This window comes from Achroia grisella, unplaced genomic scaffold (assembly GCF_030625045.1).
Source record: "Achroia grisella isolate CSIRO2021 unplaced genomic scaffold, CSIRO_AGI_Agris_v1 utg146, whole genome shotgun sequence".
Classification (NCBI taxonomy): Eukaryota; Metazoa; Arthropoda; class Insecta; order Lepidoptera; family Pyralidae; genus Achroia; species Achroia grisella.
The window spans coordinates 199,196-224,617 of NW_026712636.1; the positions used below are offsets into that span (position 1 = coordinate 199,196).

Below are 25,422 nucleotides of genomic sequence, written 5' to 3' on the forward strand. Positions count from 1 at the left end.
TTCACGCGCAGACCTTCCGCGGATAAACATTGTAAGCGAACGGCTTTGGGAGGATGTCACATTTAAAAGTTTTGCGCGGGAATTTCGCGCGTCAATTATTTTTTTCGCCATGTAAAAAAAATACGAACAAACTACGGACAAACATAGTGCTATCGCAGCATGGTGAAGATTTTGGTAGAAATTTCGCTACTCAAACAGCACCCAATGTAGACAATAAATATTTAACATCGCCTTGGGGTGACATTCAAGTTGGAAAGGAAACTGTAACTGAATTTGTGTTTGAAGACATTGCATTATGGGCAGACAAGCCGGCAGTGGTAAGTTTTTTGTACCGTATGTTTTATACCGTTTTTTATGACATATTATCTAACAATATCAAATCATCTAAAAGTACCCGTTTGCGGAGTTCGTATAATTTTGTCTTAACATTTACTATTATATTTATATTGAATAAAAATTATAAAATATGTAAATGATTTAAATTTTGCAGAGACAAATTTATTTTTACAAAATGAGTAGGTATCTAACCATTTATCTGCGGGCTTAGAAAATAATAGTTAATAAGTTTACATACCAAAGTAATTTCTAGTAGTAAAATAATTCCACTTCGTTCTACAGAAACAATCGTTATAATTAAAAAGATAATTCCGGAAGTTTACCTACCTCCATTATTTTGTTTTCGTAATTTTTGATTTAATTCACAAAAATTCATGGCAAAGTATCAAATGAAATCCGTATATTATATTACAAATAGCGTTTCTTCTCAACATCTTCAATTAATAAATAATTTATTTATAATGATTATTTTGAATAGAATACACAGTTAATTACTCCAAGTTCTTTTTTAAATATGTTTTCACTACCTTTTTCCACTGCCCATAATCTATAATTTTTTTTTTCAACACAAGTAATCGATTTATGTTAATATTGTCTTGCGATAAAAAAATATTTTTTGTCTATTAAGTGTTATAAATATTGTAATATTCTATGAATTGAAATTATGTAAGTATTGTTCTATCTAAAATAAAAAATACATTATTAATCTGTAACCGTGTAAAAGGTTTCGCGATGTTTTCTAATTATACGTATAAAGATATCTAAGAATTCAGTTTAATGATTCTTTATTTTTTTATTCAGATAAATAAATACCTATTCAGATATAAATTAATACATTGATCAAATTAAAGTACGTATTTTTTTCCTAATAAATTTTATTATACTTATACCTATTATCAAATACTTACTAGCTGTCCCTCCAAACGTTTGTTTTGCCTTAAAATAAAAAAAAATTAAGGGTGGACTACCCCTAACATTTAGGGGGATGAAAAATAAATGTTGGCCGATTCTCAGACCTACTCAATACGCTCACAAAATTTCATGAGAATCGGTCAAGCCGTTTCGTAGGAGTATGGGAACGAAAACTGTGAGACGAGAATTTTATATATAAGATACCTATTGATTCATTTTGGATTGATAGGTTGTTTTTGAAAAAGGAATAAATATTTTTTAATACAGGCTAAGGATTCTTTTTATTCAGAAAATCGATAAATAATTGATTTCCTGTCAATATATCAACCGACATTTCATGTATAAATTTTTTACTTATTTAGATATTTTTGTAGCCTATATGAAAATACTTCAGATTTATAATTTGATTCTGTAGATTTTTTTGTAGATTTATAAATTAATGAGTAAGTTGACAGGATAAAAATATATAAAATGTCATTAGGCGATTTGAACAATGGCGGGAAAACATTTTAAAGTGCCTACCTAGATTGTTTGTTAAAATAACAAATGGAATACAGTGTAGTGTACCATGACATGGTCGTTGATTGCACGTCATTAGTTCCGACTTGGTACAAAGGTCGATTTGCTTTAAATTAGATGTACCTACGTATGCGCTTGTTGTCCATATGAAATTATAAATAGTCCCTATACTATTCGAAGGTTGCGGCTGATGCTGCAGTGTTTATTTGGCAGCATATGAATTACCTACATATGATTTTTTAAATTTCAATGTTACCATAGACACTTTTAATTATTTTGTGTAATAATTTAGTTTTGAAAATAAAACATAACCGACTTTCGTCGTAAATTAATATAGTACTTATCATAGTCGATACAATTGCAAATTGTTAATGTATTTCTCTTTATTTCAATAGTAACTTACTTACGGTACGGTAAGGTGACATAAGTGATTTAATTTACACCTTTATGCATTCATGCTATTCGTCATTTAGGAGTTCCGTTGAATGTTTTCAAAGTTCAATGTCCATATTAAATTCGAGTTAAGCTGAAACTATTTTAAAACTGTACCGAATTACGTAAATGTAAAAATTATCGCTAATTAGATTCTTATCCAAATGAATTGAGAACCTCATTTTTTATTGTTGGTTACCTAAATACTAATCTTATCCTTTTAATAAAAACGCTGAAATGAATTATACTACACTAACACAACAATAACAAATAGCTACATATCTACACATAAAACCTCCATAAATCATAAAAATTATAATCTATAAAGTAATATAAATAAATTCTATTGTAGTTTTTTATACTACAATGCTGGCGGGGATCTAGCATATGGTTCATCTGTGTAAACCGTTACTGTACGGACGCCGACAATGCGGACATTAGGGGCGTGTACCCTCTAAGTCCCGTAGATAGAGTAACAGTAACGTTTATTGTAGTCTGTAGTTTTTATGGCAGGAAGTTTTTTTCCACAATTTGGATATTCCAAGGAACTGGTTACACGTATATTTTATGTTTACTAGTCATTACCCACCCACAATATTGTCCGCATAAACTTTCATTCCTTATTTAACCTCCTTTTAGATTAATTTTTGAGATAATAGATTAGTCTCACGTCAAATTTCGTATAAGGGTAACGCCGACACAATAACAAATAGATATATAGATACTTATGATACATATATAATACTTATGATTGCGGATGTATGTAATTCGTGCTGTATGCAACCATAAGGTTTTAGGGTGCATTCCCTGGCAATAAAGTGATTGACCATGATTGATTGGCACCATGTCAAACAATTCCTTAAGAAGTTGTTCGTTTGGCAATCTGTAAAATATTTGTATAAGGAAGTATCACCTGGACTTAGTGGCTATAACTTTTGACATACCTAAGTCAAAAGCCAATTTCATTCATAGGACATTGCAAAGTTATTTTGACCCTACTAAGTTACACGTGTTTTGAGTTATTTTGAAGGTTACTTTGATTATAATATCGAAAATTAAATATAATCTCATAATAATGGAACTGTTGTGTTTGTTTTTATCGAAGAAGACACTAATTCATTTCGATATAGCGAATTAAAAATCCTCTTTATCATTGATTGTTTCTCTTTATGCTCGATTGCGTATACAAAATTTTCTATTTTGTGTTGTAACTAGTGATTAATACAAAGTAAACACAATCCTACTTAATACTATCATTAGTTTATTCTTAATTTTAGACTTGCAATAAAGATTAGATAATGAATACGTATCCTGCCTGCCTGACTTGCTAATACACATACTATTGTTGCTTTAGTTAATGATTGAATAAAAATATTTATAGTATAATTTTGGTAGTTTAGTGGGTATCACAAAAATATTCTTCTTATTTTTCTATAAAATTTGATTTGCCAGGTATCTGTTTACATACATGTAGATACACATTCCAATTACTAGACAGTAATTATAAGAGATGGCAAACCATGGTTTCTGTTACTTGCAATTGTACAATCCAGGTAAAAACGTGGGATCGTAAATTTTTACCTGACTACAGCAACAAACTATAGAGATGTCTCCCTCATAACACAATGACTTCACTGTTCCCATTATATTTGTCTGCGGTATCGCAATTGTCATCTAAATCGGTTTGGTAGTTGTACCCAGGCCTGAAGACGCGGCAATTAGACTCGCGGTTGTAACATCACATCACATTATTAGCATCGCATTTATAACAGTGTACAACATACAACTGGGTAAAGTCCATGTGTCACTGCTATTTAGAGCAGATTTTAGTACATTGCTTCTGAGACAGTCACACTAAATCGATTTCAAAAAGAAAGTTCTCATTCCGATGCTTTAGGGTTTGATTGTAATATAGTCGTATAAAGTCTACGTACGCGAGTATCTGAATCGATTTTTATATTCTTTAATTGATAAGGATTACTATAATATCGGTTTCATAGTACGAGTAGGAATGACCGTATTGTTATTCCTAAGTCAATAATAATATTATTCTTAGGTCCTATACTAACTTTGTCCTGGCTGATGCGGAATCTTACGAATTGTAGGTATATATAATACAGACAATATAAGTAATAAATTATCTGTATTTAATTTTTTTCTCTCTATCAATTTTTTATTATTTTAAAATTATTATATCCATTTACTTATTTATATTAATGCTATGTAAAAGATGTTATATTAAAGTTATAGGATTTAAGGTGTTATTTACATTTCATAAACACTGCGTTTACGTCATCTCATAAAAAATGTTATAAATAAAGAGCTATTGTTTTTTATTACGTATAAAACATAGTGGCAATATGGTAATGAATAAATTTTGACTGTTTGTGATTTAGTTGATAAAAAAATAATACCCGTTTCTCATTCGACTATGAATATGAAAGATAGGTAGGTACTTACATATAGTTTTTGTTTATCATTAAAGTAATTAGAGATTAGATTTTCTTATATTTATTTATTAGAGCAAATAATGGTATGTATTGCCGTGAAACGTTTGAACCGAAGTTCATTGGATGATGCTCGTACAATTATCTCAATTTTGTTATTTTTTTCTATTTACGTTGCTTGTGCTTCCTGTCTGTCGCGTCAGTTGTAAAAGGAATCGTAAGCATCAGTGCAAATAACTATAGATATCATATAACACCAACGCGTCATATGCAAAAGATACATAAATGTATACTCGAATTTAATTTATAATAATTTATATATATTATGAGTTATTTTTAACAATGAAAATAGGTGTTTTCTATTAGACAGGTTAAATTTTCCGCCATTAAAGGATATTCTTTAACGTGAACAAGTAGCCTTTTGAATGCAAATGACCCCATAATTGTGCACAGAGGAGCTGTCTACCGCAATTGTTCTTGATTATGAAATATAGCAATGTTCTATTAACACTAACGTAGAGCGTTTCTTTAGGATGGATTGCATGTGAATACCCTTTATCAAAGCCATAACTATATGGTTGCCGGATAGGCCTCTCTCTTTATCTAAAAAAAACATCATGTATTTCAAGTAGTTTCGTAAATTGATTAAATATATTTTTTTAGTAATCTTTACATAATGGGCGGATGACTTCTAAATATCTGTTTGTGTTTTAACGTTTTACGTAAAATATCTGCCCAAATTAGTATGAAATTTTCATAGAAAACGTAATTAAATGTGGGTTAACAATTCACTAAGATTTCTTCTAAGTTTTTCTAATCGAAGCCCAACACAGGTAATTTAGTATTCTTTCTTATTAATTTTAAATACGTATTCTATTCTTGGTAATTAATTATTTTAATAGATAGCGTGGTATAAATGTAGAGACGCAGGCGCGGACACCATTAGTTTAATGGTAAATATTAATTTCTTCCTGTGTTCACTGCTTATTGAACCACATGCCCCCTGGGACTAGGCCCCGTTTATTTTGGCGGCTCCGCCACCCTATTGTACACAATTGCCCTTGATAATGTACTGCAGGTGTGTGCAATGATGCCTAAAATCATGTTTTGCATAGTTGTATATAAAAAATGTAATTGATAGAAGTGCCAACTAAATTGTTATATCCACAGCTGATCGCTGTTATAGGGAATACGTCCGAGGACAAAATGATTTCGGTTGAACATATTAATAGATATAGTCTAGGTCATTCTATTTTCCACTTTGTACAGATTTATTAAATCTTAAATCAAGTAAAAAATCAACATGATAAAAAGAGCGCTCATCTGTATTGCATATAAATATAATATAGTTACGTAGGTATACCTATATAGGTGGTATAAATACACTTATACCCACGTACCTGTTGTGATGTCGGTTTGTCAACAAATAAATGGGAAAACTGTTGCCAAATTCTTATCTCGTTTTATTCCAATAACAAAAGTATGAACTTTAGTCGGCACAGTCCTATTAGATCATGAATTTATAAGTTTTTGTGTCTGTCCCATTATCAACCTAATCAAACATTTACAAATTGACACACGTTTGCAGGTTACGGTAATTTTCCGCAGCGTATTTAGCGTGTGTCAGTTTAAATATAATTATTCTTCATTTAACTTCAAAAACTACTGGAATCTTAATGTCATGTTGTCTGTGACTGGAAGGCTTTATGGATTAATATTATAAAGCGTATATTCTATTCCGAACGACTATCAAAGTACAGCCAAAACTGAAAGTACAGCTTGGAAAGTTTTTTGAAACTTGGTATGTTATTTATTTTATTAAGTGAATATCCGCTAAGATTTTTTTTTCAAATTTTCATGGAATAGGAAATGAATGCTTCAGCATAATTTATTTATCGTGTGAAGTAGAATAATGTAAAATTTATTGGTTCTCTCACAGAAAATTTGTTGGAACAAAACTAAAAGATAAAACATATATTATTACTATGAGCTATGAGCCAGCATAAAGCAGAAAAGTGCCATTGATGGCACGCTATAAAATTTTGAGTACGCAACCGATCAAAAAACTTTATGTATTTTTGGTTGTAAATGTAGAGTTTTGAGTTGATAATATTTAGTAGGTACGTAGTTTGTTTGCCCAATAATAATTATTTAAATACGCGTCAATAGCCTCATTAAATATTTCATTAAATCTACAAAAAGGTTCTACACTCCTAACTATTAATAAATAGCGTCATCTTTTAGGCTAATATGAAAATGGAGATATAATATTAATATATAACCTATTTGTCTAAGTAATCTATCAGCATTTGCTAAACCTAATTATATTTTACCTATGTCAGGTACTAGATACGGCTCATATTGCAGCAAAGGCTGTATTTCGTTGACGCAGTCATTTGTAATGTTTATGGAATACCGGTGTCTTAGTCAAATTACTGTAATTTATGTACCGAATACAGCATTTATAAAATACTAGCTGTATCTCGCAATCATGACTGTTTCATATCTAATGACAATTGTATTTGTCAATATTGAATAATAATAATACCTGGACAATTCACACAGCGCTCTCTAGTCCCAACCTAGGCAGTCCTTGTGTTATGGATATAAGACCATGGATAGAAATGCTTAAATACATATTTTTTGGAAAGACACGTAATAGTCAAAGAAAACACCCAGACCGAAACAAACAATCATATTTACGAATACAAATGTTTCATTGTCCGAAGAATCAAACTATGAAAAAATGGTCTATTTCTGTATCGAATGTAATTAGAATTCGTATCCTTGTTTTTGCGATAAAAAGTAACAAATATCATGAATTCAGTGCTATAGATGCAGGTATATGATATATAATAGTTTCTTAAAGGGCAACTATTCCTTGGGGTCAATTAGTTGTACCTTGAACATAGAGTCGAATACATACAGAGAGCAAAAATAAAATGCAAGCAAAAATTGTATACTTTCGAAATTTATAATTTATTTCTATTTCTAGAATGTTTAAAAATTAACAAAAAAATCGATCGACGACACTAATTACATGACAGGTTTTTTTATACTTTTATTGACTTATACAGAAGCATACATGCGTAATATTACTACAGTTCAATGTCAAGTGTTACGAAATAGAAAAATTTCATTACGTATAAGGTATACGTGAACTGCTTGCTTAGATACATATTTTTTACATATTTTTTAGTTCTTTATCTAATTATTTTATTTGATTAGTGTATCTGCTTGTCTGATATACGTATAATATGTACAATCAACTACATATAGACCATATCAGTAGGAATGGTCAATATTATTTTAGGAAGAAATATTTAGGCATTAATTATAGTAGAACCTGAATGTAGAGCCTGAGGATACGAAGGATAGGAATTAAATATATGTGTGTTTTAAAGTGTTTTATGTTTCTTATATCATCATTAAGTTATATTCTGCCGTTTAATAGTGAAAGGTAATACACAAACGGACAGATACAGTTCCATATTAATAATATTAATATGGCAAGAATTCGAAATGAAAGGTGATAATTTAATTTTGTGATTGTTTAATCGAGTGAAATGAACTGGAATAATAATAAATATATCGGACTTAATTACGTAATTTACACATAATATACGTAATTTACACATGACCGTAGCGGATTGAAATTGTAAACACTGAAGAAAATAATGTAAATTATTAGAAATGTTTTAGTCACCGCTACGCTTGTGTCCGGTGAGTGAACTCGCCGTCAACTAGTTTGTCGCCAGTAGCGTTGCGTTGCGTAGAATTGATAAATTTAGATGTTTTTGAAATGAAAATTATTTAAGAATTTTCTCAGACATCAAGGATAAATACAGATTTTTTGTATTTATGTGTTGTTTTTAGTATCTATATTAATATTATAAAACTTAACAGTTTGTTTTTTTTTTGTTGAACGCCATAATCTTAGTAACTACTGGTTCGAATTGAAAAATTCTTTTAGTGTTCGATAACCCATTTATTAAGGAAAGCTGTAGACCATATACAATCACGCTACGGAGAATTTGTGATGCAGGCAGGTAGAATATAACATAGAGACTAAATCTTTACTCCTATTTTTGAGAATTAAAACGATTTTGCCTATTAGAATCCGTGCATTTGGTACATACACTTTGAACAATTATCATCAACATCATTATATTAAGTCTCTACACGTGCCGTTATACTAGACAGCTTCAGTGACCGCTGGTGGCAGTTATAGTTCAATGTGAATGATTTTTTTGTGGCGAGTAGGAATGTAAAGATAGAACAGTCTCTGGCGTGTCTTAGAGCGGTCAGTAGCAATAAAAAGAGGTAATTGGGTCAAAATCTATTTAAAATTTGTAATTTGTAAATAGATAATATAGTCTAAATATTTACTATTGTCACATAGTATATCATAACGATTATAAAACTAATAATGGTCTTTAATTTTATAATCGTTATGATGCTAGAAGGAAAAACTCACGAAAGCTCTGACTATAGACAATTTACATTGTATGTTTCCACTGACGGAGTGATAAAAACAGTTTTTTTTATTTATTAATACTATGGCATAGAAATATTTTTAGAATGACAAATGGATTGTTTAGGTACAAAAATATTGGTATCGAACATCTATTAACAAGTGTTAAGTTTGTTTCACATTTCAGTAGATACATATAGATCGCGCTGACTGTACTTTTATCATTCAAAATATGTGACTGTAGCAAATTACGCTGCTAAATGGTATAAAAAAATTACGTAATCACTTATAGACTTAAAGCCGTACCGTTTCACTCTTACTCTTATATTGTTTTGTACTAAACGGTTGAGATCAATAATCTGCTCATTCACCTCTTCACCTCTGGATGAGTTTACACAGGTATGTGCGTATTGTTTTAGGTTTACTGAAACACGTTCAACATATATAATAATTAACAAAAGTTAATATAAAATCGAAATAATAAAACATGTGAAGATATGCGCTTACAAATCAAGCCTTACAAGAAACAAGTAACACCTTTAAATCTATAATATAGTATAGTAGGTACTATAAGATAGTAGTAATTCTAGCTAGAATATTAACATATTAATCATTATTGTTATATTTTAATATTTAATTATTGACAATCTTTGTTCTGTAATGAGTTTACAACTGCTTTAAATCACGATAGTCGCGGGTATGATTAAATGTGTATAGTAATTTGTTATAGTCTAGATATTTTATTGTATTTTATAGAATACATTTGAAAAAACTAAAATATATCTAGATAGAGATATTTTATAAGCAAAAACCCATGCCCAACCGTAAGTTGATAAAAGTCCTGCACAGGATTCAGGGGTAATATTCGAGCAGTTGTGGTGGGGATAAAATTGGGTCGGCAGGCACAAAACGAAAAATCGATTGACCTAAATTCGTTGCACACGAAGCGGCATAGAAAGGGATCCAGGGCGTTTGCTGCCACTTCAATATTACCCTTGATTTTAGGGCCGTTTGTACGTTTTAGAGTTATTATACGATGACGATGAAGTATGAATCACAAATGTAAACTTATTAATAATCTATAATTAGATTAGTAATAAGTATAGGCTATATATAGTGACTATTTTATCTGTATCCGTAAACCTATTCAAATTGATGATAATTATGATGAAAATAATAAATTTACCGATTATCATAATCTAGGTATAGTAGGGTTAAAAAATATCATAATATGTACCAACAATAAATATTTAACGTTAATTAGTTTGTCCACTTAGACGCAAGTGTCCCAACCTTGATTTTTATTTTACACAAACTCAATCTTTTTCAATTAGGTCTTTATATTTTGTTTGCGTGCAACGCTAGATTTCACCTACAATTTGTTTAAGAAACCTGTAAATACAAACATTAACATCTGTTTAGAATACGCGAAGATTCGACTTTATGTTAATCATATAGCAAGCGAACAAAGAAGAAGTACAAGTAATTGTTAACGTCTTCATTTTTTAAGTGAGTTAAAGAGGCGTGATTCGTGTTATACCGTGCATACGGAGTGTGGGGCTGATTATATATGGGGTTAGATTATAACATTTTATAATTTCTAATAGACTTAATTAAAAAAGGTACTGTTTGACTATTTTATTGTTTTCATGTTTACGAATTAACTTATACGGATTTTAATAATATTTTGATCAATAGTTTGAAATCGAGAGAATTTTTTAAAGCATAACTCCTTCTGGAAAAGATAGAATTGCTAGTATACAGGCCACTATATAATTCTATGCTATATAGTTTTTTATGTGATGACACATCTTTTTTTATATTTCCAGACATGCGGTTTATCCGAGCGCTCATACGACTATGGTATGCTGCGTATGTTGGTGGAGCGCTGCGCTCAAGCGCTGCTGGGGCCACTCGGATTGTCTCCAGGAGACCGAGTGGGTCTGATTTTGCCAAACATTCCAGAGTTTGCCGTTATTGCCTATGGAGCTATGAGGGCAGGCCTGGTTTTAACTTTCGCCAACCCACTCTATACAGCTGGTAAGACATTTGTTAAGATCTACGTTAACAATTTCTAAGAATTCTATAGCTTTGCTAAAGATTCATTCTTTGTAATCAGTGTAGAAGACCTAAGAATTAGTATATGTCCACGGGATACTTAATGGTAGAGTACAGTGTTCAATACATCCGTAGAAATCAGGAAGTCTGTCCATTATGGACCTAACACAAATTGGTCAATTATTGATGGCTTTAAGCGTATAAGTCTTAATATATTTTTTGTTGAGGTTTGGGTGCTTTTTCTTTATATGTTCTCACTGCACTTTTATACGTGCACGTTCGTATGAAAGTACAGTGAGAACAATTTGTGCACGATGGCGAAGGCCTTTCACTTTAAACCCCTAGCCGTACCCTGAGACTAAAGTCGAGCAGGAGCTGATCTTCAGCCGTGTTAAAAATCCCTATAGTGCATTACGGTATACAATGTCTATAACAAAGAATTGTGTTCTAAATAGTAGGTGGGTCCGAATATTTTGCTATTCACATGATGTGGTATTTGTCCTCCGTGGACATATGACTATACGTCTTCGTGTATATAGATACCAGAGCCTTCTTGTATTTATTGATGTTATTATCAACTAAAGCAACAATGTAATAGGCACTACCTATCTAGTAGTGTTGTCATAATTAGAGGCAATTACAGGATACCTTCATGATAATACATGACATTGCGCTTGCTTATATAATCTCATAATTCACATAAATATTAGATTAGATAAGAATGTATGCATAGTGTATATTTTTAAATTTCTTTCCTAGATGATATTCTTTCTTTACAGTAACTAATTTGTAAAGTTAACGCTGTTGTTTGAATGTTGGGATAAATAAAATTTTAACGATATTCTAAACGCTTAGGAGACGTGCATCGTTCGTAATGCATAAACAAACTAAACCGTATGACAATGACGTTAGGTTTGTATATCATTGTATGGTTTAGATTAATCAGGTTTCGATATAGTTGCAGTCGTTGCCCGGAGTGGAATTTGGGCACAAACCGTAGGTAGAAAGAACTTTGATTACATTATCCATAAAATGTTAATTATTTTTGTTTATCTATACGAACCAAACTGATAGATACTTTATATTTAAATAAAATGAGAGAGAGAGTGTTTGAGATAATGATGATAAATGATAAAAAATGTGAGGAAGAAATAGAGTTTGTAAATGCTATGGATACTATATGCTATGGATGATATATATATGGTATACTTAAATATTTTTTGTAAATAGCACACTGTATAATATATACATAAAAAGCACTCAAACTGAAAGTATACTGACGGCCTTAGTGGACTAGTGCTTTTATACACCGCCTTACTTCCGATGGTCGCAGTTTCGATTCCTTGCACTGACATTTTGTATTCATGAGTATGATAGTTTGTATTAGTCTGGGTGTTTTTTATATTATTATGTATGTAATACATATATACTATATATTTACAAATAAATATATGTATTTGTATCAGTTGTTTAGTACCCATAACACAAGCTCTGCTTAACTTGGTCAAAACTAATGGCGCTGTATTAATTGTCCAGGTTTATTACTACTATTATTATATACCTACTAATGAATGCATATGTCTGTATTTATCGAAAAAGTGATCTACTCCAGTAGACCACCGATGTCATAAATAATAAAATTGAAAATAATTTTTCAAAGTAAAATTTATATCATATCTCACTTATTATTAACACTCTTGAAATTGAAGGTGACTAATATTCACGTACCTAATCAATTCTGATGAAAAGGTAATAAATTTGTCAGTTAGTATTATTGACAAAAAAAGGTTATCAAATACGAAAATCGACTAACAATAACTAAGTGTAAGTCATGGTTTACCCGCGGTTTCATCTGTTATCTTAATTTTATGGCCCTCTACTAGCAATGGATGCTGTTAATTTTATCACTTCTTGCCTTTGTCCATGCCTTGCTTCATCATGTCATCAAACGCATAAACAATCTGAAATCAAACTGGATAAATATATTTCTAATGATATTAAAAGGCAGGTTAATGATTATAATTTAAAAATTAGCTGTTTATGTATATTATAATATTATTATTATGTTTTATTGCAGAGGAATTACGGCGACAGTTTTCAGATTGCAATGTGAAGGTGATTGCTACTATAGAAATGTTCATGCCAGTCGCGCAGCAAGTTAGCAGCACTCTCAAAGATTATAAAGGCACCATATGGGTCGGAGGAGAGGATGACAAAACAAAAGGTGTGTTTACATCGTTATTTAAAATATATTTTTTTAATTATAGAATATAAAATATTAATCACCTAAGTTGTCTTTTTTTAAACTACCGCTCATTCGGATAGCAAGTCTCATTACAAAAAGGACGAGCAAAACTGCGTGTTGCTCTTTTGAATAATTATTGAAACTTTACATTTTTAAGTTGAAATCTGCGGATACAAACAAAAAGTCAAAATATTAAATATACACAATAAGATTAAATCATATATGGAAAAGATTTAAGTTTTTGTGTTACAATTACGTGTTAGCTTCTATTTGGGAAGTCCTATCAAATACGTGTAGAGGTAAATTATTTTAGTATTCGAAAATTATTTTAAAATACAATTTCTAATTTTCAAATTCTAACAATATTATCTCCTACCGAAATTGTTTGCAAATATAAGAGTTTGACATATTAAACTTGCCTAAGTACCTTATTTAATAAAACAAAAATCAAATTAATTTCATATAGTACCTTTTCATAGGCCTATTACCTATACATATATTTTGTAATAAGGTGGAAACTTATTTCTGGTTTTGTATGACGTGCACATTAATACGTAGGTATTTTATCTTTAGACATACTTCTATATACGAGTACCTACTTCATAAGTAGGTAATCGAATATATCGCTAAAATAATAATTCTGGCCATAAATCATTACTAGCATCGAAGACTTATTGCGATACAATATATAAATAATATAAATGCAAAAGTGTGTCTGTCTCTTTGATATCTTCTAACGACTAAATGACTGAACCGTTCTTAATGAAATTTAACATTAAGATATATATATTTTAATTAGTGATAATGCAATGTGTTTATGCGCCCGTATGCGCTAACGGTTTACGCTGGCTGAACCCCAGTGTAGGATGATTAGGTGAACATGAGGTCAGATTAGTTAGCCCATAGTAACAAATTCAGCAGGTATTTATCATGATGATTTCCAGGGAGCACCATCAATTGGATGTTAATCTGACGTGGTCCATTAATAGCAATGGGCTCATCGGTCCATATTGCTAACAATCCCATTCTCCCATCAATATATATTGTATCACGAATACAGATATAGGGTATCTCCGATCCCAAACAATATTGTGGGAATGGGTGTTAAAGAGTGAGAGTTTATGCAGATTGACTTGTGGGTTAAACGTAGTTATTTATAAATACGCAGGAATATATGGACTGCGCTCTCTGTTGGCGGCGGACCACAAGTCTGACTTGCCGAACTTGAACTGCGATGACGTGTGCCTCGTGCCGTACTCGAGTGGCACCACGGGCATGCCTAAAGGCGTGATGCTGACGCACAAGAACCTTGTCACTAACCTAAAGCAGGTTCAGTGCCCCAGCATTATGAAATATAAAGGAGAGAAAGGTACGTACTTCTACGTACCCACTCACAATTCATATCATTGCAGACATATTTCGTAAGTATATATAAGTATTTTATTTAACAATTGTACTAAGATTATCTTTTAATATTAAAAAATCGTCGCCATCGATGAAAGAGAAATCAAAACCTGTGTAGAAGTAAATAATTACATCTAGTGCTGTATTGCACTTACACAAAACAAAATCAAATCGATATTGATATGATGCTTTTATGAGTAAAAACCTGAAAAGAAATATTCTTAATATTTATATATAGTAAAGATAGGGATGCTAAGTGTGTGAAGTGAGTGTTACAGTTTTTTGTACGAACGTCTGTATAATATAATGTGCCACATTTTAAAAATGTTATTATAATAGCTGTACAATTTTCAATCATTATAATTGTACAATTTATATCTTAATATTATCATGAAAATTAGATTATTAAATGACTTCTGTAGCGATCTTCTTTTCTAAGGACCAAAGTGTTATGCCTCCATACCCTGCGTTTTTTTGTTGACAATAAAAACGCATCTCACTTTCCAAAAAGAGCACAGTTTGCAATGCAAACTGCATCGCGGTAAATGTAGGACAGAGTACACACGCGCAAACGATAATTTAACAACTCGTCCTATGGGGAACATTTCGTAATTCGTTGTGACAATTTTTCAAATTGATTTTTTAAAATTGGGATGACATCCAAATTGCCGGACTTATACTATATCTGCAACATTTATTTTTTACTATAATATTTTTCAAGATAGATTATACAATATACAAAATATGTCAATGAATTGGTACATTGTTATGATTGGATTTAGATTCGATTGCGTCCCAAAGTCACCCGGCAGATTGCTAATGTAATAATAAACTCTTTGTCCAGAAAAACCTGTAGGTTGATACGGTTAAGTATATAATATGTTTAATCCGGTAAGTTTTAACTTAGATAGATATATATACCTACATATTAATAGCCATAGATAACATGGCAATAAAACATACGTAGATACAGATAAAAATGAATCATTCAATCAATCAATTGAACAAAGCGCTGATCTATCGATTTCAATTGCAGCAGAACTCAATTGGACTGTATTTTTTTATTGTAGGTACTACTCTTATCAACAGTTGCGCATCGTTAGTTTCATATAATTTGCCTTACCACTAACAATACAATATACCTACACAATATGTAAAAAAAATCAAAAAGGATTTCCAAAGATTACCCTTCAAAACCAAACTGATAAAATTCACACTATCTGGCAGGGCTATTAAATATTCTTTAACTGATAGCAACACCTTCCATGTTCTATGACGCTCATATACTGTAATAAAGATTAAATAAGCAACTGTAGTAAATAAAAATGAGGAGTCAATATAAATATTTAAGACACTAAACGTTTTGTAACTACTTTTTAATATATGTGATAAACATATTTTTTAAATCATTCGATTACGAATAAACGTTCTCCAGATAATTATTGGAATCTCTATAGTCTATTTAAATTAAATATATGCTTATTGTATTTGTTAATAATATAGGTTTTTGTTATTGAAAATGCATATACTTATAAGTTATTTATTTTTTGATACATTAGATACAATAAATAAAAATCTTTACTTCTTATGATAGTAATTTAGTTCAAGGTGTGTATAATGTAAACTCGTTCTAACCTTGGAATATAAAAGTCATAATGATTATAAAATATTAGTATACGTAATTAATATGTGTAATAAATTGCGGGATTTTTAATGAAATTATGTCTGACCAAGTGGCATTAGCATTGATTATATTCATTGACGGCTTATCAATGTCGCTGATGCAGACGATGATAGTGAACCGGTTTACTGTGTGATTACGACACGACGTAATAAATACGACACACCTCCTAAGCTCGTTAAGCTAGAGATAATAACTGTTTAAAATTTATATAGGCACCTACCTCCCTACGTAAAGATTACCTACACGTGTCAGCTTACTGCAACATTGTAGCTACAATGAGAGATTTAATACCTACATTTAGTATCGTAATATTATTTTAAATATTTAGAATACTGGCTGGACTATAGTAGAATTTGATCAGGATAATTTAACATGTTTATGAAAAGTTTTGAATTGGCTATTTCTATTATTTTCATTTTATTTTTATTATTTAATTACGAATTCTTACATGATTGGCCAAAAAGCAGTGCCTGCATACAGGCATATCATTGGGATCCTGAATAGGCGTCTGGGTGTTCTTTGCTTTTGTATTTATAGTTCAGTGAAACTCCCAGCCCTCAGGTTTTATGATCAATAAATTATTGGAATATAATTAACAATTCCATTTTAATTTATGTTAGAATGAAGTTAGCAGATTATGGCGGATTCAACAGCTGTTCGTAATAACAATAATCCGATATGTTATCTAATTCACAAAGCTCATCTAATCAATTTCTATACATATACCTGGTCAAGTAGTACTATCCCACATTTGCACTCCTTATACGTACCTAGATATCGTAATCAGTTTATTATACATTGATTACATTTAAACGATATTTGCATTGAAGTTACGTACCTATTACCGTGTATAGCTGTTGAATTTCCTATTAATTTTATTGTTCTTTATAGTTAGGTACTACGAAATTCGGAGTGTACTCTTGAAATGGAAAAAATGATACACAATATGTTATTATATTTTTACTAATGAAAAAATATATTTCACAATTTTATTTAATGTATGCATATACCTACATAGTATCTAATAATTATTTATTTCGCTATCGATTTTTGTATAACAGATTGACAAACGCAACAGAAATTAGATATTGAGAAATAATAATAGAATATTGATTTTTATCGTAATTATTGAGTGGCGACTTCTTTTACAAATATTATATACATACATATACAAATTTTTGTACAGGGCTAGGAATCGAACTGCAACTATCAGACGTAAGGCGGTGTGCTAATCCGCTAGACCACCGAGGCCGTCAATTGCGTTATAAATTAAGCCAGTAATTTGCAATTTTGTCTCGAAAACCACGATGTCGACTATTCTTGTAAAATGAAATATACCCACTTGCATAAAACAGTACTTATCACCTTACAAATATTACAATAGCATATAATTGTGAACTATTTGCCAACATAATGTAAATCGGCTGAGTAAACTGAAGTTAGTCTCCCACTATTTACGTATATATATATATATATATATTATTACAAGAGTTTAGAGTCTAGATATATATTAACATGTAACACAACTTTAATAGATTCTTCTAAATAAACAAAATATGTATCTATGTAATACAATGAGATGCTGAGCTGGGCATAGGTAAAATAATATTATGTGCATTTCCTTACTGTCGTTCTCTGACCATTGAACAAAATAAGTTCATATATTATATTAATAATTTAATTTATAATATGACATGTCGTCATAATGACTTTTTATTTTTTGATAGTAACAAATTTGTTACAAACTTTTGTATGACTGGAGATAGATTTTATCTGCCTAAAAAACAAATAACAAATATAGCTAGTTTACTAGCTTATAATATAAATGACCCCATTATAAGTAATATAATGGGTTGCATTAATCCAATTAGTAGTACTTGTACTAATGTTAATACTAAACATACTGAAAATATTGACATAAATATTGATTCTAGTAAGAATCCTTTTATTTACAAAAATTTAAATATGACTGCAGATTTAAACTGCTGAAAAAGACAAAGGGAAAGCTATCAGAATTGAAAATTGTTCACCAGAACATACAAAGTTTTCTCGGCTGTGAATTAATTATTCAATTGTTCTTAGAAAAAAATAATATAGATGTTCTATGTTTAACTGAACATTGGCTCAAAGTGAGCAATATGATGTTCAGCTTAAACAATTATAATATTGTCAGCTGCTTTAATAGAAAAATAGTAAATAGAGGAGGTTCTATGATATTGGTGAAAAATAATATAAAAGTAAAAGAACGTAGTGATATTGGCAATCTTTCTGTTGAATGTTGTATTGAAATTTCCGGTGTGGAACTAGTCAATTATTTAGTTATATGTGTATATAGACCTCCAAATAGTGATTATAATTTATTTGAAGAGGTAATGGAGGATATTTTAAAAAGAGTATTTAATATTAACAAAAAAATTATAGTGTGTGGTGATTTCAATGTTGACATTTTATCACATAATACCACAAAAACTAAATTAATGAGTTTATTTCAATCTTTTGACTTGAGTAATGTCTTCCACGAACCCACTCGTATCACTGCCACGTCTGCTACTTGCTTGGATAACATATTTAGCAACAGTGAGTATTTAGATAAAATAATAATAAACAACCTTCCTTCTGATCACTGTGGTCAAATAGTTATTTTTCCAAATCACTTAAACAAAATTGGGAAAATTAATTTATTAAAAAGAGACTTGACTAGTTATAAGATAAATAAATTTAAAATATCAGTTCGTAGTAAATTAGATTTTTATCTTCCATCTAATGAACCTAACAAACTTTATACAGATTTCTTTAATATTGTTTCTAACGAATATAATAAGGCTTTTAACAAAAAAACTATCAGTATTATTAACAAAACAAAATTTTCAGAATGGGCTACAAAGGGAATTCTTAAAAGTAGAAATATATTATTTGATTTATATGCTCAAAAAAAATACCGTTTCGATAGTACATTCGTAAATTATGTAAAAAGATACTCAAAAACTTTTAAAAAGGTATGTAATGTAGCAAAGTCTAATTATCTAAATAAAAAAATTAAAGAGTCCAAGGATAAGATAAGGACAGTGTGGAATATTATTAACAAAGAAACTGACAAAGTTAAAAGTCCATATAACGATTTTACGTTAAATTATAATGATAAACTAGTAACGTCCACAAAAGAAATAGTCAATATTTTTGAAAATTTTTTCGCTAATATTCCAACTGATATTACTTCCTCTTTGGACTCTTCTCCTAGTACAGCTAAATCATTCCTTATTGACAATGTTGTTTCTTGTCCGGTTACATTTAAATTTACATTTATTGACATTGCTACAATTACTAAAACATTTAAACAATTAAATTTAAAAAATACTGAAGACCATTGGGGCATGTCTGTTAAAGTTATTAACACCGCTATAGATGTTATTGCTCCATATTTAGTAATTATTTTCAATAAATGTATTTCTGATGGTGTTTTTCCCAATTTAATGAAACATAGCAAAATAACTCCACTCTTTAAGTCAGGAGAAAAAACTGTGGTAGGTAATTATAGGCCTATATCTATCTTACCAGTATTGAGTAAAGTGTTTGAAAAAATTATGCTCAATCAAATGCTGCAACACTTTAAAGTAAATAAACTGCTTCACAGTCGACAATTTGGTTTCACGGCCGGTAAATCAACTACTGATGCCGGTGTAGCTCTCATTAAATATATATTTGATTCTTGGGAGAGGTCTCAGGATGCAGTCGGTGTATTTTGTGATCTTTCAAAAGCATTTGATTGCGTTGAACATGAAACACTTTTGCTCAAACTTGAACATTACGGTATTAGATATGAAGCACAAAGCATGATGAAATCCTATCTAAATAATAGAATGCAAGTTGTCGAAATAAATGGTGTAAAGTCTGAGGGAACTAGTATTAAAATGGGTGTTCCTCAGGGCTCTATTTTAGGTCCTTTCTTATTTTTAGTTTACATAAATGATCTTCCTTATATGGTAGAAAAGATAGCTGACATAGTTCTGTTTGCTGATGATACTTCATTAGTATTCAAAGTCAATCGACATATTGATGATTTGGACGAAGTAAACGGTGCTCTTTCTTATGTTTTAAAATGGTTTACGGCTAATAATATGTTACTAAATGCAAATAAAACTAAATGTATCAAATTTACTCTCCCCAATGTAAGGCCGGTAGATTCAAAAATCACGTTGGACAATAAACCTATTAATTTTGTGGATGATACTGTATTTCTAGGTATCACATTAGATTCCAAGTTGCAATGGGGCGCTCATATTACTAAATTAGCGAGTCGACTTAGTTCCGCCGCTTATGCGGTAAGAAGAATTAAACAATTAACAGACGTGGCAACGGCTAAACTTGTGTACTTTAGCTATTTCCATAGCATTATGTCGTATGGTATTTTGTTATGGGGCAAAGCAGCTGATATAAATACAATTTTTATTTTACAAAAGAGGGCCATTCGCTCCATTTATAGCATGGGTTCCAGGGAGTCTTTGCGAGAGTGCTTTAAGGAATCAAATATCCTCACCGTTGCTTCTCAATATATTTATGAAAACATCATGTATGCCAGGAAGAATATAGACAGTTTCAAAAGAGTTAGTGATTGCACTAATAAAAGCTTACGTAACAATAACAAACTGATTTTACCTAAATGTCGTTTGGCTAAAGTTAGTAATTCGTTTTATGGCAATTGCGTAAGGTTTTACAATAAAATACCAGAGTCTGTTATAAATCTGCCAGAAAAAAGATTTAAATGTCAAATAAAACACTTCCTTTGCAAAAAAGCTTACTATAAAATTGAAGAATTCGTTAACGATAATAATGTTTTTGTAGAAAAATTTTAAATACATAGCACTGACAATATTATCTGATTACACTAATAATGAGTGCGTAGCGATTTCTATGTTGATTGTCGCATGCCTCTTACTTGTTACACTGTAATTATTTATATATAAAAAAAAAACATCTATTAAAAAGAGCAACACACAAGTTTCTTGCTCATTCTTCTTGTGATGAATCTGCATTCCGAATGAGTGGTAGAATCAAAATATGACTATTCAAAAGTGCTTGTAATGAGTTTATTTGAATAAAGATTATTTCTATTTCTATTATTTCTATTACAATAAATGTGAGTTTATTACAGTAAAATCGTGCTTCTTCTTGTTTTTATTAAATTTCATTAAATTATTTTTTATTAAAATATATTTCTATGAGTCAGTTGAAAGACAGGTGTTTTTTTTTATTTTAAAATATATTAAATAAATACTACACAGTTATTGAATTAAAAATAAATGATCATAAATACAGTATAGAATAATGAACAAGTCGCACAACGCCATCTAGTTCCACACTAATGTACTAAACCTATGAACAAAATACTTTTCATATTTATTAATTTAAAAAATAATTTATCTAGTAAACATCCAATCTAATACGAACAAATATTAATGAATATAATACGTTTGAATGTACAATAACTTAGAATTACACTGTTATTTTTCAGGGCGCGGGGATGTATTGTTGACTGTGCCGCCATTTTTCCATATTTACGGATTTAATGCAGTGATGAATTACAACCTCAGGCTTGGCTACCATTTAGTTTCTATACCTAAGTAAGATTTTTTATATAACTAACCTTCTATAAACGACAACGTCTGAACTTCAAAAATTTATAAGAAGTACCTATATAACAAAATTCTATGTAGTTGATCCCCACGGAGGTTGTTTCCCCTGGAAACCAATGTAGTTATGCCTGGTGAATTTTCGACGATGGGTTAACTACTTGATACGCTGAGGCATCCTGGAATCCTGAGGCATTCTTTTTTACTTGCGTAACATAATGACGTCATACCGTTTTTGCTCCTCTTAATAATAACCCACGGCAATTCACACCTAGGTCCTGCTTGTATTATGGGTAGGTATTAAACAACTGATAGAAATTCATGCATACATTGTATTTGTAAACACATTCATAATATAGTTTAGTTACATAGAAAACGTCACTCATGAGTACGAATAATTTTAACGTGCTAGGAATCGAACCCGTGACCATCGAAAGTAAGAAGGAGTGCTAAACCGTTAAACCACCGAGGCTGTCAATTAATTAAATTTTTCCTATATGTGATTTCCAGGTTCACACCAGAAAGCTACGTCAATTGTCTAGTACAATACAAACCAACCACGTTATTTGTGGTTCCGTCACTGCTTGCCTTCTTGGCTACTCATCCTTTAGTGAAGAAAGAACATCTTCAATCCATTGATACAATTATGGTAGGCGCTGCCCCCACCACTGATAGTATGTTGGAAAAGTTTCTGCTCAAATGTGAGAAGACTAAGGATGAAATTAGATTGCTGCAAGGTTAGAAACCATTTTTACTTTCTTCACAAATTTGGAATATTGTTTTAAACATGTATAAGTATAGTTTAATAATAATAAATTATACTTGTAAATACACAATAAAAAATATGTGATTATTTTATTATAATTTACAAGAATATTATATAATTTATTATAGGTTTTATACCTAGATAAGCTGTGATTTTTTTATTATTATATGAGAATCATAAATAGCAATCAGCCATACGGCCAGGTGGATAATTTGCTAGCACACCAACATATAAATGCTAACATCCGATACAAAATTCCCGCACCACGACCGTAATGGTGTCTAGGTTCAGGTATACAGTTTGTAAACTTGGTAATTTCACTGACATATCTCAGCGTTCTATTAGCAAATACGAATACATATCTATAAATCAATGATACTTGACTATAGGGCTACCTACTCATGAAAACTAATATAGTCTCATAACATTCTTAGAATATTATGTAATTAAAAGGTAACTCGTTCTTTATACATTTTTCATACTCCAGGTTATGGTATGACAGAGAGCTCCCCCGTAAGTCTGATGACACCATACTACTATCCATACAACAAGATCGGCTCCGTGGGTCAACTGATCTGTAATACCCAGGGTCGAGTAGTTTCACTCACCACCGGGGAGAATCTAGGCCCTCACAAATCCGGAGAACTGCTGTTGAGAGGACCGCAGGTAGGTTGAATCATAATTTGAACATTAACTTTTACAGATCAAGGTTGTATTTGGTCGTAAAACTGTTTATTACAACCAAAGTCTGATGAGAAGAGGAGAAATATTTGGCCCTCACAAATAAAGGTCCCTGCCGAAGATACACTGGTTGATCTAATAAATATGTTTTTATAATTCAGATACGAAATAAGTTTAATTTATTCTTATTATAAAATAATAATTTGTAAATAAGTACATAATTTCTTTCCAAAAGATGTGTAACATTTTTCCCGTATGGGATTATAACTTATGCTCCTAAAATGATCAGTGGCTTTGAAATGGTTCTTAGCAGAATTTAGTAGACTTTCTGTTTTATCAATCAGCACCAATAAACCCTCTATGTCTTTTTCTTGAATTTTTTATTCTACAAATAATTCATCTCATTTGATCGCTTTCTTCTTCCATTGCAGGTGATGAAAGGCTATTGGAACAACGAGACGGCTACTAAAGAAACATTAGACAGCGAAGGTTGGCTACATACGGGCGATGTCGCATATTATGACAACGATCATTATTTCTACATTGTCGATCGCACAAAAGAACTCATTAAAGTTAAGGGTAACCAGGTATGTATTTAATCTACTGGAAATTATTTTAAAATCTATATGATCGACCACCATACCTAACTGATATAATTTCTTTGTCTGGTCTTCGATATAATTTCCAAATTGCGGTTGTAATATCTACCAAATATGGTTCATAATACGATGTCCGCTATTGGATATCGTAGAGCGCGCAGTATATTTTGTGAGGTACATGGTACGGTTAGCCTATTGTATAAAGAGTATGAAAAAAAATATCTGATAGAAATCCCTTCAATTTTTAGGTATCACCGACGGAAATTGAGAGTGTAATTATGGAGCAGCCGGAAGTGGCGGATGTTGCTGTAGTAGGGATGCCGGATCCGCTGGCCGGGGAAGTACCGAAAGCCTTCGTTGTTCTTAAACCGAACAATACACTCACCGAGAAGCAAATCTACGACTTGGTAGCTGTTAAATTAACCAAATACAAGCATCTGGAGGGCGGAGTCGCTTTCTTAGACAGCATACCCAGGAATGCTGCAGGCAAAATCATGAGAAACGAGCTCAAAGTTTTGGGACGCAAATCCAAACATTAATTTTGTGATGTCTATCTAATAGTATTAATAATGTTGTTAATAGTAAAATAATTGTATATAGGTGATAGTCGTACGTCATATTTTAAGTATTGTTCTGGTTTAATTAGGGTCCTATAATAGAGCTGTGATTAATATTGACTTATCATATAATAAAGTTGTTATTTTATTAATGTAAATAGAAAATTAAAGATGCTATTTTCACAAACTGTATTCTTTTATTTGTTACACAATTATATCATCATAAGGTCAGTTCAGTACTACACAATGTTTTAATTACGCCTATTTCAGTACTTCAAATTACATAAATAAGAAAAATCTATTAAATGTTAAATTTTTCCTGTAAGTCATGTTTCTTCTTTTTCAAATTTCTTTTTCCACTTAATACTTCGTTTATCACACACACTAATTTTTAATGCATAAATTGTCAGTTCCTAGAATTCAGGATGTTTATGTAGACTTAAATATTGCTAGGAGACAAACATTAAAAATAGATCAGAGGCTATTTGATATGTGTAACTAAAACAGTACCACTATGCTGTCTTTCATTCGTTGGTTTGCATAAGTATAAAACTTAAGAAAGTAATTTTTAATGTAATGTAAGTATCACACCTTATTTTAACAATATGCATATTGGGGGTTCAGGAATATTTGTACCATATAATCCTAAGGCATAGCAAAGACAATTAAAAATTAAACATT

The 25,422-nt window shown here is 30.8% G+C and overlaps 1 protein-coding gene across 1 annotated transcript; it reads left to right on the plus strand.

Moving 5' to 3' along the window:
* Positions 1-25,415, plus strand: LOC131855573 (probable 4-coumarate--CoA ligase 1). Its single transcript, XM_059206850.1, has 9 exons — positions 1-317; positions 10,950-11,160; positions 13,256-13,402; positions 14,592-14,792; positions 22,021-22,129; positions 22,649-22,875; positions 23,392-23,570; positions 24,017-24,172; positions 24,433-25,415. Exons 1-9 carry the CDS (start codon positions 54-56, stop codon positions 24,721-24,723), a joined length of 1,785 nt encoding a protein of 594 aa, XP_059062833.1. The 5' UTR covers positions 1-53; the 3' UTR covers positions 24,724-25,415.
* Positions 25,416-25,422: the final 7 nt, after the last annotated feature.

Excerpts from the sequence above, each read along its gene's own strand:
- LOC131855573 (XM_059206850.1), top strand. The coding sequence starts at position 54 with ATGTCACATTTAAAAGTTTTGCGCGGGAATTTCGCGCGTCAATTATTT. Across the intron at positions 13,403-14,591 it reads AGAGGATGACAAAACAAAAG|GAATATATGGACTGCGCTCT; the intron begins GTGTGTTTACAT and ends ATAAATACGCAG. Across the intron at positions 14,793-22,020 it reads GAAATATAAAGGAGAGAAAG|GGCGCGGGGATGTATTGTTG; the intron begins GTACGTACTTCT and ends GTTATTTTTCAG.